Source organism: Herpailurus yagouaroundi, unplaced genomic scaffold (genome assembly GCF_014898765.1).
Source record: "Herpailurus yagouaroundi ecotype Mexico unplaced genomic scaffold, PumYag 28, whole genome shotgun sequence".
NCBI lineage: Eukaryota > Metazoa > Chordata > Mammalia > Carnivora > Felidae > Herpailurus > Herpailurus yagouaroundi.
This window is the reverse complement of record NW_024412376.1, coordinates 123021504-123034109: the sequence shown is the minus strand read 5'-3', so window position 1 is coordinate 123034109 and position 12606 is coordinate 123021504. Positions and strand designations below refer to the sequence as shown.

General features: G+C 39.8%; 2 protein-coding genes across 10 annotated transcripts in view; one reads left to right on the top strand and one right to left on the bottom strand.

Moving 5' to 3' along the window:
- Positions 1-10522, bottom strand: part of PPAT (phosphoribosyl pyrophosphate amidotransferase) — a 33850-nt gene extending 23328 nt beyond the window's left edge. Inside the window, exon 1 of the mRNA XM_040482946.1 lies at positions 10258-10522. Within this exon, the coding sequence (XP_040338880.1) occupies positions 10258-10385 (128 nt within the window). The 5' untranslated portion in view covers positions 10386-10522. The remainder of the gene's footprint in view (positions 1-10257) is intronic.
- The window catches only part of PAICS (phosphoribosylaminoimidazole carboxylase and phosphoribosylaminoimidazolesuccinocarboxamide synthase), a 53506-nt gene that overhangs the window by 11358 nt on the left and 29542 nt on the right, over positions 1-12606 (top strand). For 6 of the 9 annotated variants that reach the window (XM_040482923.1, XM_040482904.1, XM_040482914.1 and 3 more), the window contains 5 exons: positions 3501-3572; positions 3922-4293; positions 4592-4657; positions 7028-7164; positions 11198-11264. In XM_040482923.1, coding sequence (XP_040338857.1) covers positions 3501-3572; positions 3922-4293; positions 4592-4657; positions 7028-7164; positions 11198-11264 — 714 coding nt within the window. The remainder of the gene's footprint in view (positions 1-3500; positions 3573-3921; positions 4294-4591; positions 4658-7027; positions 7165-11197; positions 11265-12606) is intronic. The other 3 variants (XM_040482935.1, XM_040482929.1, XM_040482884.1) reach the window with 1 other exon arrangement.

Here is a 12606-nt window from a genome sequence, read left to right as displayed (position 1 = left end):
TTTTAATCCAACAGAAGAACCCAATAAAGATGTGATGGTTAAAATTTCAGAAAACCCAAAAATTATAAGTATGAAAAAAAGAAAGTTCAGACCTAGGTAAGCTGATAAATATAGGCAACTTGATAAATTACAAAGGTGTGACCTGAGAGATGGCTTAAAATCTTTAAAAAATTAAAGTCTGGTCTTTGTCCCCAGTTCCTGACACAGAGCTTCAAAAACCTTTGGAATTTCCAGTGGTGAAAGTCTTTTTTATTTATTTTAAAAATTTGTTTTGATGTTTATTTTTGAGAGAGAGAGCGCACACGTGAGCAGGGAGGGGAAAAGACAGAGGGGGACAAAGGATCCTAAGCCGGCTCTGTGCAGACCAGAGACAGCCAGATGCGGTACTGCAACTCACCAACCCAGAGATCACAACCTGAGCTGAAATCAGAAAAAGAATGTTTATTTTAATGAGGTGTTCCAAGCTGGGTTTCTAAAGAGCTTCAAGATAGGACTGGTCACCAAAACGACAAACCTTGGGATTAAGAGGGTTTGAATTTTAGGCCACCCTGACCTCTAGCAGGGAAGTAACTTTGGAGACTAAGTTCAATCATGTGGCCAATGATTTAATTAATCACGTCATAATCATGTCAATAAAAACTGGCTTAGAAGAGCTTCCTGGTTGGTGAACACACTGATGTGCTGGGAGAGTGACAGGCCCTGACTCCACAGGGAGAGGGCATGGAGACTCTGCATCTAGGACCCTCCCAGACCTTACCCTATGTGGATCTTCATTTGGTTGTTCCTGAGTTCTATTTTTTATAATAAAACTGTAATCCTAATAGGACTTTCCTAAATTCTAGGAGTTGTTCTAGCAAATTATCAAGCCTGAGGGGATAACGGCATCACCTAAGTTTGTAGCCAGTCAGCTGAAGTTGTGGCTGGCATGTGATGTAAGGGCAGTTTTAACCAAGAGTGAGCCCTTAAAGCTGTAGAGTCTGATGCTAGCTAACTCCAGGTAGTGGGTGTGAGAAGTGAATGGCAGTGTATCAGTTGGGATAGAAACATAATAAAAACTAAATGCTTCTCTTTCCTTAAAATATGCTAAGTGTAGGGATTTCCACACTACCACTCTCCAATATGACATCTTATTTTCTGGGACTAACTACTCAAAATTTCTATGGGACACCTAATATCTGTTAATATTTCCATAACCCAGAAGTAGGACATGTGCCTGAGCCTAGAACTGATGGTTTTAGTCACTTAGGTAAAATCTTATAAATTCAGATTCTGTTGAAATAAGGTTTGCCAAAATTTACCTTGGATTTGTGCTCTCCAAAAAGTAGCCAGTGGGGTGAGGGTGGGAGAATGGCTTAGGCATGGATGAAAGAAGGTAAGTCTAGTTATAAAAGGGCAACCAGGAGTACCTGGGTAGCTCAATTGGTTAAGCATCTGACTCTTGATTTGGGCTCAGTCATGATCTCCCAGTTCATGAGATGGAGCCCCTTGTGGGGCTCTGCGCAGACAGTGCTGTCTGTGCAGAGCCTGCTTGAGATTCTCTCCCTCTCTGCCCCCTCCCCCCCCCAACTCAAGCATACCCTCTCTCTCTCTCTCAAAATAAATAAACTTTAAAAAATAAAAGGGCAACCAGAGGGATCCTTATGGTGTTGGAACCCTTGATTATCTTGACCTTGATGGTGGTGACATGAACCTACAAGGTGATAAAATTATTATAAAATATAATACATATACATAACTCACAGTGAGTGCAAGTAAAAGGGGAAATCTGAATCAGAATAGTGAACTGTATCAATGTCAATACCCTTCATTTATTAGTATATTATGGTTTAACAAAATGTTACCATTGGAGAAAACTGGGCCAAGTGTAGAAGGGATCTCTATTATTTCTAACAACTGCATGTGAATCTACAATTATCTCAATAAAAATTTCAATTAAAAAAAAGTAGCCTATTAGGTAGCCTTTGTGGCTCCAAAATACAACCTGTTATTGAAGGTCTTAATGTTGGTAAAAGCTAAAATTCATTCTAGTCTTACTGTAAAAACATGTCCTTAAAATAAGAAGATCTGGTCCTATCCTCATATAAATCTCCACATAGCTATTGCTGCATAAGCTTATAGGCCCCCTAACCACCTCTGGCCTCACTTGTCTATTGGTAATAACTACTGGGGGCACCTGGGCAGCTCAGTCAGTTGAGCGTCTGACTTCGGCTCAGGTCATGATCTCATGGTTCGTGGATTCGAACCACGAGCTCTGTGCTGACAGCTCAGAGCCTGCAGCCTGCTTCAGATTCTTTGTCTCCCTCTCTCTTTGCCCCTCCTCTGCTTGTAGTCTTTCTCAAAAATAAATAATGAAAAAAATTTTAAAAAAACAAAACACTGTGTAGTTTTATCCAGTTTTACAACAATCATTACAAGCAACAGCACAGACAATAGTAGTAACACAGAATGTTTTTAATGTTTTATTTTTGACAGAGAGAGAGAGAGAGAGAGAGAGAGAGAGAGCATGAGCAGGGGAAGGGCAGAGAGATGGATACAGGGCTTGAACTCACCAACCGTGAGATCATGACTTGAGCCAAGTCAGACACTTAACAGACTGAGCCACCCAGGCACCCCAAATTAAAAAAGATAATAATAATGTCCCAATGTATAGGAAAGTACAGGAGGGAAAGAAAACTATCATAGCATCAATACAGCAATCCAACATATGCATATAAGGAAGAGCTTTCCCCAAACTACAGCAGACTTATAAACATTCTATATGTACAGAGCTACACTACAATAAATGTATATTTACCAAGCTAAGCACCATCAGTTCCTTAAAATATTTACCTGTCTGCTGTTAACCTCTCAACATGAAAATTGCTAAGACCACTTAATCCTTTTTTTTAAGTTTATTTATTTTGAGAGAGACAGAGACAGCATGAGTGGGGGAGGGGCAGAGAGAGAGGGACAGAGAATCCCAAGCAGGCTCTGTGTGTAGTCAGTACAGAACCCCACGTGGGACTCGAACCCAAGAACCGTGAGACCGTGACCTGAGCCAAAATCAAAAATCAGATGTTTAATCGACTGAGCCATGCAGGTGCCCCCAGACCACTTAATTTTAAGGTCTTTTCTCTGTTTATATGTATTGCAGAAAGGATCATTCTCAGTTACAATGAGGATCAAATGAAAAAGAGATGTAAGTTCTTTGTCAAGCATTAAAATACAACAATGAAACATATTACAAAATTCGGTCTAAAAGTGCTATCATATTCCCAAATACTGCATACTGTGCCTTGAGACTTTTAAGGCAGAATACTTCCAAGATTTTCAAGGTGGTGAATCCTACAAAGGCATTTTAAAATTTGGTTAGAGATAACAAATGTTCTTGGCTATGAGGTTACAGTTTTGATGGTGGAATCCAGCATTACTATTTTCTCAGTATAATCTTCAATTGCAAAAGTAAATTTGAGTTTTGTGAACAACAAATATACACTGCTCTTTTCTTTGCTTTCTGACAGAGGAAGACACTGTAAGTACAGCCTCAGAAGAGGTGGACAGCCCCACAGCACTACAGAGTATCACTGGGTCAGGTACAGGGTCTAAATTGTTGAATTAAAAAAATTTCTTTTTGTATTTAAAGCTAATATATATATACAGTTTAAGAAGTTACACCAAGACTCTCCTATTTGTAAAAATCCAGCGAAGATTACCTATTGATGAAAAGCAGCTAAATTATTCTCACCAACATTGGAGATTAATCTGCCTTATAATTTTTAAAATCTTATTTGAATATGAACATATGAAAAAGATTTGACCCTCACATTGAAATCATTATATTTCTCAGTGCTTTATGTCAATCCAGGTTGTTTTAAATGAATGATATTCAAATACAAGATTTATCTATAAGTTTGTATAATTGTAAATCACATTGATTTATAGGTAATCATATTCCTTTAGAAGATGCTAAAAATCATTTACAGATTATAACAGTGAGCGACACAGAGGCTGGAAAACACTGGTGTGACAATGAGGTCAGAGCGCTTATACACATATGGTCTGATGAAAAAATTAAGCAAACGCTTGAAAGGGCCACAAGAAACAAAGAAATATTTGAGGAAATTGCCAGAAGACTAATGCAGTTTGGAATAGACAGAGACTGGAAACAATGTCGTACCAAATACAAAAATTTAAAATATGAATACAGAGTTTTACAAAAGAAAAATGGCAACCCTCAAAGAAAAATGAGATTTTATGAAGAAGTTGACTGCATCTTAAGAGGACCAGCTCTCAGAACTGCCAAATGGAAACATGGTAACCTTGAAATTGACTTTTTAAAATAAAATTTCTCTTAACTTTTTCTTTGTATTGTAATGTAGTAAAAAATCCCTCAAAAATAAAACCCTCACACTACTGTATGTTCAAATGACCCAATAAATTTAAGTAAAGAATTTCAATTTCTTTCCAAACCTTATACCAAAATATTCCTAATTCTTAAACTCATTCTTCATTTGTCCAACTGCTTTGATATTCTTACTTTACTGAACTCAAATCTGGAAAGCCAATGTATTTTAAATGTCATATAATGATTCTTTTCCTATGTTCTTTTAAGAATTTTTTGAAGGTCACGCCAAAAACCCAAGAACTCTGAGCATCAAAAGAAAAGCACATGAAGATGGTAAGAGCTTGAGAAATGCCAAGTTCTTCCACACTGAAAAAAACTTCCGTTGCTTTTTCCTGATAAAAGATACTTATTCCTGTCCTTGACAGTTTAGACTAAATATAATGTTTATAAGCTGTGTGAGAGCAAAAAAGACTGAGCAATGATTTCTTTCATAGCTCATTAAGAGTGAAAGTAACAGAGTAAATGGAAAATTTCCCAGAGTCAGAAATTTCTGCACAACTGTCCATTCATCATGAGCCTTTAAATTACTATTTGCAATGATTGCTATCAGAATACTGGGATAGAAAAGGAAAAAAACCCACAAACTAGTAAATCTGGAATTTTAGTTTTCTCTAAAGGTAGTTAGTAGAGGGTGTAACATTTTAGTAACTCTACAAATAAGTCTAATTATGTGAGCTATAATTCCAAACTGACTCATTACAGCTGTCAGAAAAGGTAATACGAGGTAGTATAGCATATGAAAGAAAAAAAAGTGCAGAATAGAGGAAAAAGCACTGGACTGAGACTCAGAAAACCTGAGTTCTAATTTCTCTTTGACACTAATAACTCAACACAGAGCAAATCACTGCATCTCTCTGGATCTTTAGGATAATCCAACTTCAGCATTTTATAGATTTATAATCTATCAAATTATTTTGAGTATATACAAATAGTTTTAACAGCTTAATATTTACAAAGTGAACACACCCATACAACTACCACTCAAATCAAGATACAAAACATTACACCCAGTCATTAATCATCTTGCTAGCCCCTATAAAGGTTATCATTCTTCTGACTTCTATTACCATAGATTAAATTTGGAATCATACAAGATGTTCTTACTTTTCTGGTATGTGTTAATGTCAAGCTACTTTGACTAAACACTGTGAGATTCATCATGATTTTACTTGTAGTAGGAGTTTGCTTTTTCCCTACTGCTGAATATTCCATATATGAATATACATACCACCACCTTCTTTATCCATTCCACTCTTGGACATTTCCATTGTTTCCAGATGGGGACTATTACAAATAATGCTATAAAAATTCTTGTACCTGTCTTCCAGTAAACATATGTATGCATTCCTAGAGAGTACATACCCAGGAGTTGGACGGAAGGTCACAGGTATACATATATCTAGGTACAGTTCTTCTAAGTACTTTACGTATATTAATGCATTTACTTCCTACCACAACTCTAAGATGTAGGTGCTATCATTATACACAATTTATAGAGAAGGAAATAGAGGCATAGAAAAGTCTGTGCTCTTGAACTATCTGGCTAACATTCCCTCTCTGTGAGGTCCAGGGACCACATTGGCCCTGTGAAGTACAGTATTCCTAGCACCGACCACAGGGCCTTATATATACACAACAGAAGCTTAAGTATTTTTCGAATAAAGTATTAGATAATAACTGGAACCTCCCTACTCTCCACGACCCTTATTATCTCAAGTGAGGTGAAAATATTATTCTCCATTTTTGGACCTAAAGTCCAAGTCAGATGAGTTGCCTGAACTTTTCCTATGCCCTATAGTGTATATGCTACTGAAAAGGAAAACTGCTAAGGGCTAACCACACAAAAATATTATTCCCAACCCACTGGATTTTGCCCATTGAACCTGTAAGTACGTAAGTCTAGCCCAATGAATGACAAAACAGACTCAGAAGTTAGGAGACTTGCCCAAGATCAAACTGATGTAACTAGGAAAAGGAAAATTGCTAAGGGCTAACCACACAAAAGTATCATTTCCAACCCACTGGATTTTGCCCATTGAACCTTTAAGTACGTAAGTCTAGCCCAACAGATGAGAACACAGACTCAGAAGTTAGGAGACTTGCCCAAGATCAAGTTGATGTTGCTAGGAAACCTCGGACTAGATTTCCCAAGTCTCAATGTTATTTCCAATATTGACCAGAATGAAAAAGCAGTGGTACTTTGAAACTCTTTTAGGGATAGATAAATTCTGCTTCAAACTAATGCAAAAAGCAAAGTTATAAATAAAAATTATAACTGGAAAAGTTTAAAACACTTATGACTGAAAACTGAGAATCATTAAATTATAAAAGTAATTGAATTAAAGTCTTTCAAAACCAAAGACTGGAAAAATTAGCAAGGACAGTTTTAACATAAGTCACTTCCCCAAACAAGGATATAGAAATGTGACATATTTGGTCATTATTACTAAGAGATGAATATCAAAATAAAGTTATTACCAGCCTTAAATTTGGCAACTCAAAGTAAGTTCTCTGACAATCTATTCTTGTGTACTCCAACAAACTAAATGAAGATAAATGGAAACTAGTTCCATAAAGGTTGTCTGAGTGCATCTTTCTCACAATTAGCCTTTCCAGTGATAATGTTATATGCTCTGTTTACAGAACCAGTGTCTGTATCTCTTAAGAAAACTGCTCCTGAGATCACTGCAAATCGGTTTCCTCAGAGCATAACACAACGAAAAGATTCTACAGAATGTTTCTACAGACAGGAGACCCCCTACGTGATCCAACTTCATCAGGTAAATCTCAAAGTTTTTAGAAGTATGAAAATGTTTATCAGTTGTAGGGTTCAATTCCTAACCCAGGGAAATTATAAGTCACTGAAAGAGCAGGCATTTTCATTCCTAATTAACCAAGAAAAGGCGAACTAGTTGATTCATCGGATAAATCTATGAAACTTTAATAATTCCTTTCATGGAATCTTCAAAATACGTCCATGTCATTCTAGCCTCCAGAAAATATGCCTGTGGTTTAAACATGAAAATTTCTTTTTTTAAAATTTATTTATTTATTTTGAGAGACAGCAAGTGCAGCATGAGTGGGGGGAGGGGCTGACAGCACAAGGAGCCTGACACAGGGCTTGATCTCATAAACCATGAGATAGTGACCTAAGCTGAAATCAAGAGTCAGATGCTTAACCAACTGAACCACCCAGGTGCCCCTTAAACACGAAAATGTCTGATCTACAAAGGTGTGTGTGGTTTGTTCAGAACTCTGCAAACCACTGAAACATAGTTTTTAGAACTGAAAAAGCATGTGGTGATTAAATGTATGTGGCATGAAGACACAGGCACACAGTTTACAGCTGAAGAGGACACTGAAAATGTTAAATTAAAATTCCCCTTGACAGAAAGTAGAACTATGGAATAAATCTGCAAATAGCCAGAACTACTAGAAAGAAAGTACTTCTGGATGAACCCATCTGGATTAAGTATCCAGTGCATGACTATCTAGTGATTGATGTTCTATTTGTTTTTACATGGAATACATATTATAACTTTCAGGTACACTATTATCCCCAAAACTAAATATTTTAGATCAGATTATGCCTAAGACAAAAACAGAACCAAATACAATGCAAAAGTGATAACAATCTCACCTTCTAGATTCCATGATTTAAAAAGATAATGCATGAGAAATAAATTCCTTCATCAAAAAGGAAAAAAAAAATCCAACAATAGAATTGTTATTACTGTGGTTTTAAAACAACTAACGATTGAGTGGAAGTAGGTGAGGAGGTACAGACCTCTGCAACGGACCACCGCTTGCCAGTGTACAGTGTATATAACTAACTCTACTATATACTAAACTATGATAACCTATCTAAGGCATCCAGTTCTAATGTTCCTTGATTCAATGTCATTGAAAAACATCAGTTCTTAATCTCTGAGCCCTACCTACTAGTTCAGAGTAGATTTTATCTTTAAGACATTAGGGAGATATTCTTCCAATCCGAGTCAGTTCCTCTAAAGAGTAGGGACTTCTGCTAATTCAAAATTTTGAATTGGATAAAATTATGGGAGAGGAACAGCCTCCTCAGTGCCCCTTAATGATTCTATGCCTACACAAGGAAAATATTAAACAGTTTTCCATTAATATATTTGTGCCTCAGAAGCTACTGGGTTCCTTGCCACTGTTACTGAAAACATCACAAGGTCAATCTTCAAAACCAAGTTAACAAAGATTTACTTGGCCAAATGAGCAGTCTCATAGAATCCATTTATTATTGCTCTATTATAATTACATTTTTATTGCTCTTATCTTGTATTGTCTAATTGCATAATGCTTTCACATAAAAGCAACTACAGAAAAGTGCATGTAGCTAGGAATCAAGTTGTATTCACTTGAAAAAAAAGTCCTTTTTTCTTTCAGCACATATTTAAAGGAGAGACTGAAGATGAACATTCTGAGTAATTTTAGTTAAAAAGTAAATAATTAAAAAAAAAATCAAGGTCAGTTCATTGGTCTCCCACAGACTGCCAGGCAACTCTATAAACATCCCTCGTTTCTGCACACCTCTTACCTTCAGAGAATATCCACAATAACTTATCCTAAGATGTTATAAACTAATGTTGCTCTGCACTACCATATAAGTAGATTTTAGTTTTTTCTTGGATTCTGTATCTAATCTTCTCAAAGAAATGTACAGTATTTTAAGACAAGATTTCTATTACGGTCAACCCACAAGTATCCAAGTTAGAGTCATTCAAGTTAAAAATATTCTTTTTGATTCCTCCCAGACTCTAAGTCACTCTCAGCATTTAAGGAGGCGTACACAAGATGTGAAACAAACTCAAGTATTTGCGACCCTGAAAAGATCAAAAAGACTACTTACATTTCAAGTTTGGTGAGGGAAAGCAAATCATTTGTATTTCATTTATACTTGTTCCTCCCATATTGCTGATAAGTTTTATCGCCAAGTTGCTTAAATGTTCTAAAAGTTGTTGCTGCAGTTACTGCCTTATGAAAACTTTGTAATACTTTCAGCGATAATGTTAAATCTAGATTTATAGCAAATTCCAGGTAGTAAAAAACGGAACGATCACAGAAGCCAAGTTATTTTTTAACTCAAAGGGATCTACCAAAAATCTGTATGTATCCTGTCATACAGGAACTGCTCCCTTTTAAATAAAGAAGGGAGTTACTTCTTGGCATCTTCTTACAACCTTTTTCCTTCATTATCTGAAACCCGTGCATCTTTTTCAGATGCACTATTTCCTGTGACTGGTTTATTTTCAGTTAATTTGTATGAGATCTACAACCGGGAGTTCCTTTTGAATATCAACTAGCTGTTTCCGGGGGTATGAACTCTAGAATTCCTAAATTCTCATAGCTGTGCCTACATTCAAATCTCCAGTCTGCTCAACAGCAGCCTTGCCCTTGCAAACAAAAGCTTGTGGTGGGTTGAAGGCTCCGCGCGAACACCTCAAGGTGTTGTAAGTCCTGGACCAGCAGCCACGCCACACAAACCTTTCTCAAAAGCAGCTCCAGGCTCTGCAAGATTAAGTCGGGGAGAAGTTCCGACCCGCCTAACCCTAGAGAACCGGAGCCTTAACAAATTGGCCAGACTTGTGAGGGGTGCATACTGGGAGGAGGGGAGCCCCTGAACAGCACTAGGGCTTGAGAGGGAGAAGTCCAGGGATGCAAGGTGGTGCCCGCGCACGCCTTGGCCACCTAGTCGATGCCACAGGCAGATACCAATCCAGGTAGTAGAGGTCTGGCCTCCTGGCCCTCAGGCGCGCACGAGCTCGCTAACACGGGCCGCGGGAAACAGCTTGTGCTGAAGAAGCAGCACACGCGCCGCCACCCCCACCCCTCAGCCGGTTGCTCACCGGTGCTGCAGACCCACAAGTCCCAGAGTGATCACATGCGGTACATCTAGCTGCGTGGGCCACTCTCCTGAGGCGATGCACCCGAAGACGCCACATTCCTCTCGGATTCCCAACTCCTCCAGCTCCATGTCGCTGCCGAAAGCACGTGGAGGGACCTGCCGCCGCGGCAGCGGCCTGAGCACCAACCAGCTGCCCGCTCGGCCCTTACGCCTCAAGCTCGCTTCCTTCCCAGCCGCACGACCCTAGCTACTGCGGCGGCGCGCGCTTTCCCAAAGTAAGCGTGATTAGCTCGCCCCCTGCCACCCTGCCCCGCCCCTTCAGTATCCACCAATGAGCGTGGAGGGGGCTAGAGGCTCCTTGGCTGAGAGGAGGAGTCACAGACGCCTAGGGTGGAGCTAGTCCTCCGCCGGAGCCCTAAGGGGAGCTGTTTTTGCTGCACGTGGAAATCTCCGTTATTTTCCAACATCCAAGGTTAGGGTGATGAAAGTAGTAGGGTTAACGTCATTTCTCTGCCAGAAGATGTAAATTTTGTATGCTCCTCCGCACATGCTTTCCCCCGGTCGTCATTACTTGGTACGCTCCAACCTATGAACTGCTCTGGCTGAGAAGGGGGCTGGTCAGCGAGCCTCTGTAGAGTCGGGAGGGGCCGCCAGTGCGCGCCACTTTTCGCCTCTTCTGGAACAGGGCCCGCGCGGGGTGGTAGGGGCGGGGGGAAGCCTGCGTCTCTGCGTCTGCGCGGCGGGAAGCCTCGGGGGTAAAGCTAGCTCCCGGAGCCGAAGTTCCGCCGGGGCAGCAGAGAAGACAGGCATTCCTCCGGACTGTGGTACTAGCTGAGAGCCTGAGTCTGCGCTCCGGAATACCAGGCCTGGCCGGGGGTGGGTCTGTGCGCCGCCCTCCCTTCCCCGCCGGGTGAGCCTCTCTGACCACTCCTCTTTTCCAGAGCCCTGCCTCTGTTCCCAGCGCGGCGTTTGCCCTCAGCCCACGCAGGATAATGGCTACAGCTGAGGGTGAGTAACAGGCATCCCCAGGAATATTCCGGGGACTCCCTGCCCTCCCGCCTGGAGCTTGCGAGCTCGGTGCGGACACGTGCGCGCCCTGCGGCCCTCCTGGCTGCCTCTCCCACCCCCGGGCGGTGTCTGGTCTCCCTGCAGCCTTCTCTTTAGGCCGCTGGGCGGGTGGACACGTGGCCCAGGCACCGCCAAGAGAGGCGTAGGAAACCCAGCCCTCCCGGGCCTTTCCGAACTTTCTGAAATACTCGGAACTGACTCTGGATTGGGGAAAGGAAACGAAGTAGAGAAAGAGTGAATACAAAGAGAAATGGTCAGGGGTTGGAGAGGTGCCTGAAGATCGTGTTGGTAATCAATAGATATTGCAAAACAATCACAGAAACGTGTGGATTTTTCAAAGTCCTGCTTTTCCTATTAGGTTAATAATAACCTGCTATCTCCTTAAAGTTAATAATTGAATTTACTGAAAATTTACTTTTTTTCTGTCCAGATTTTGTATGTGTGTGTGTTTTATAGTCTTGATGCCATGATGGCTTTGAAGAGCTCCAAAAGCACCAGGCAAAAAGTTGCCTTGCTTTAGTTTGCATTTATAGTTACATAATCATTTTATGTGTGAGTGATTAGATCCTCAGGAAAAATAGCTTGTGACGTTTATGCTGGTTAAGTGTGTTTTTCCCCACACGCCCAATTTTTAAATTTATGATGAACCAACTTGTTTGTGTTGGCTAGTCAGTACATTGTCTTCCACAAAGAAAATTGAACTTAGGTAAAAAAATATAGAGAGAGACCAAACAAAAAGATCCAGATGATAATGAGTAACAACTCCATAAAATCAGGGTATTAGAACAGGTCTTTTCCTTCCATACATCCAAACTGGTAGAATCTAACTGGCAGGTTAATCTTTCTCAAATGGCACTTTTATGATTTCTAAATGGCACTTCCTTGCTCAAAAATGTTCAGTGGCAACCCAAGAGCTATTAAAATTCAGTCTGAAGACCCTTTCACCTCCTGCATACTGCTTTCTTCCTATCCCTTCAACCCTAACTTTGATTTTTCTCTCTTGTGAATCCTATACCTATATTCCAGTTAGGTTAATTCACCAAGTTCACTCATCTGTGTTCATTTATGCGGTGTCTAGGAGAACAGTGCCAATAGAAATATGTAAAACTCTATGTAACTATGTTTTCTAGTAGTCACATTTTAGGAAGTAAAATGAAACAGGTGAAATGAATTGTAAATATATCATATGTAGCCCAGTATATCTAAAACTATATCGTTTCCGCATGTAATCAATATTTGTAAATGTGTGCTATTTTGCATCCTTTTTTTTTCCCATCTTGAA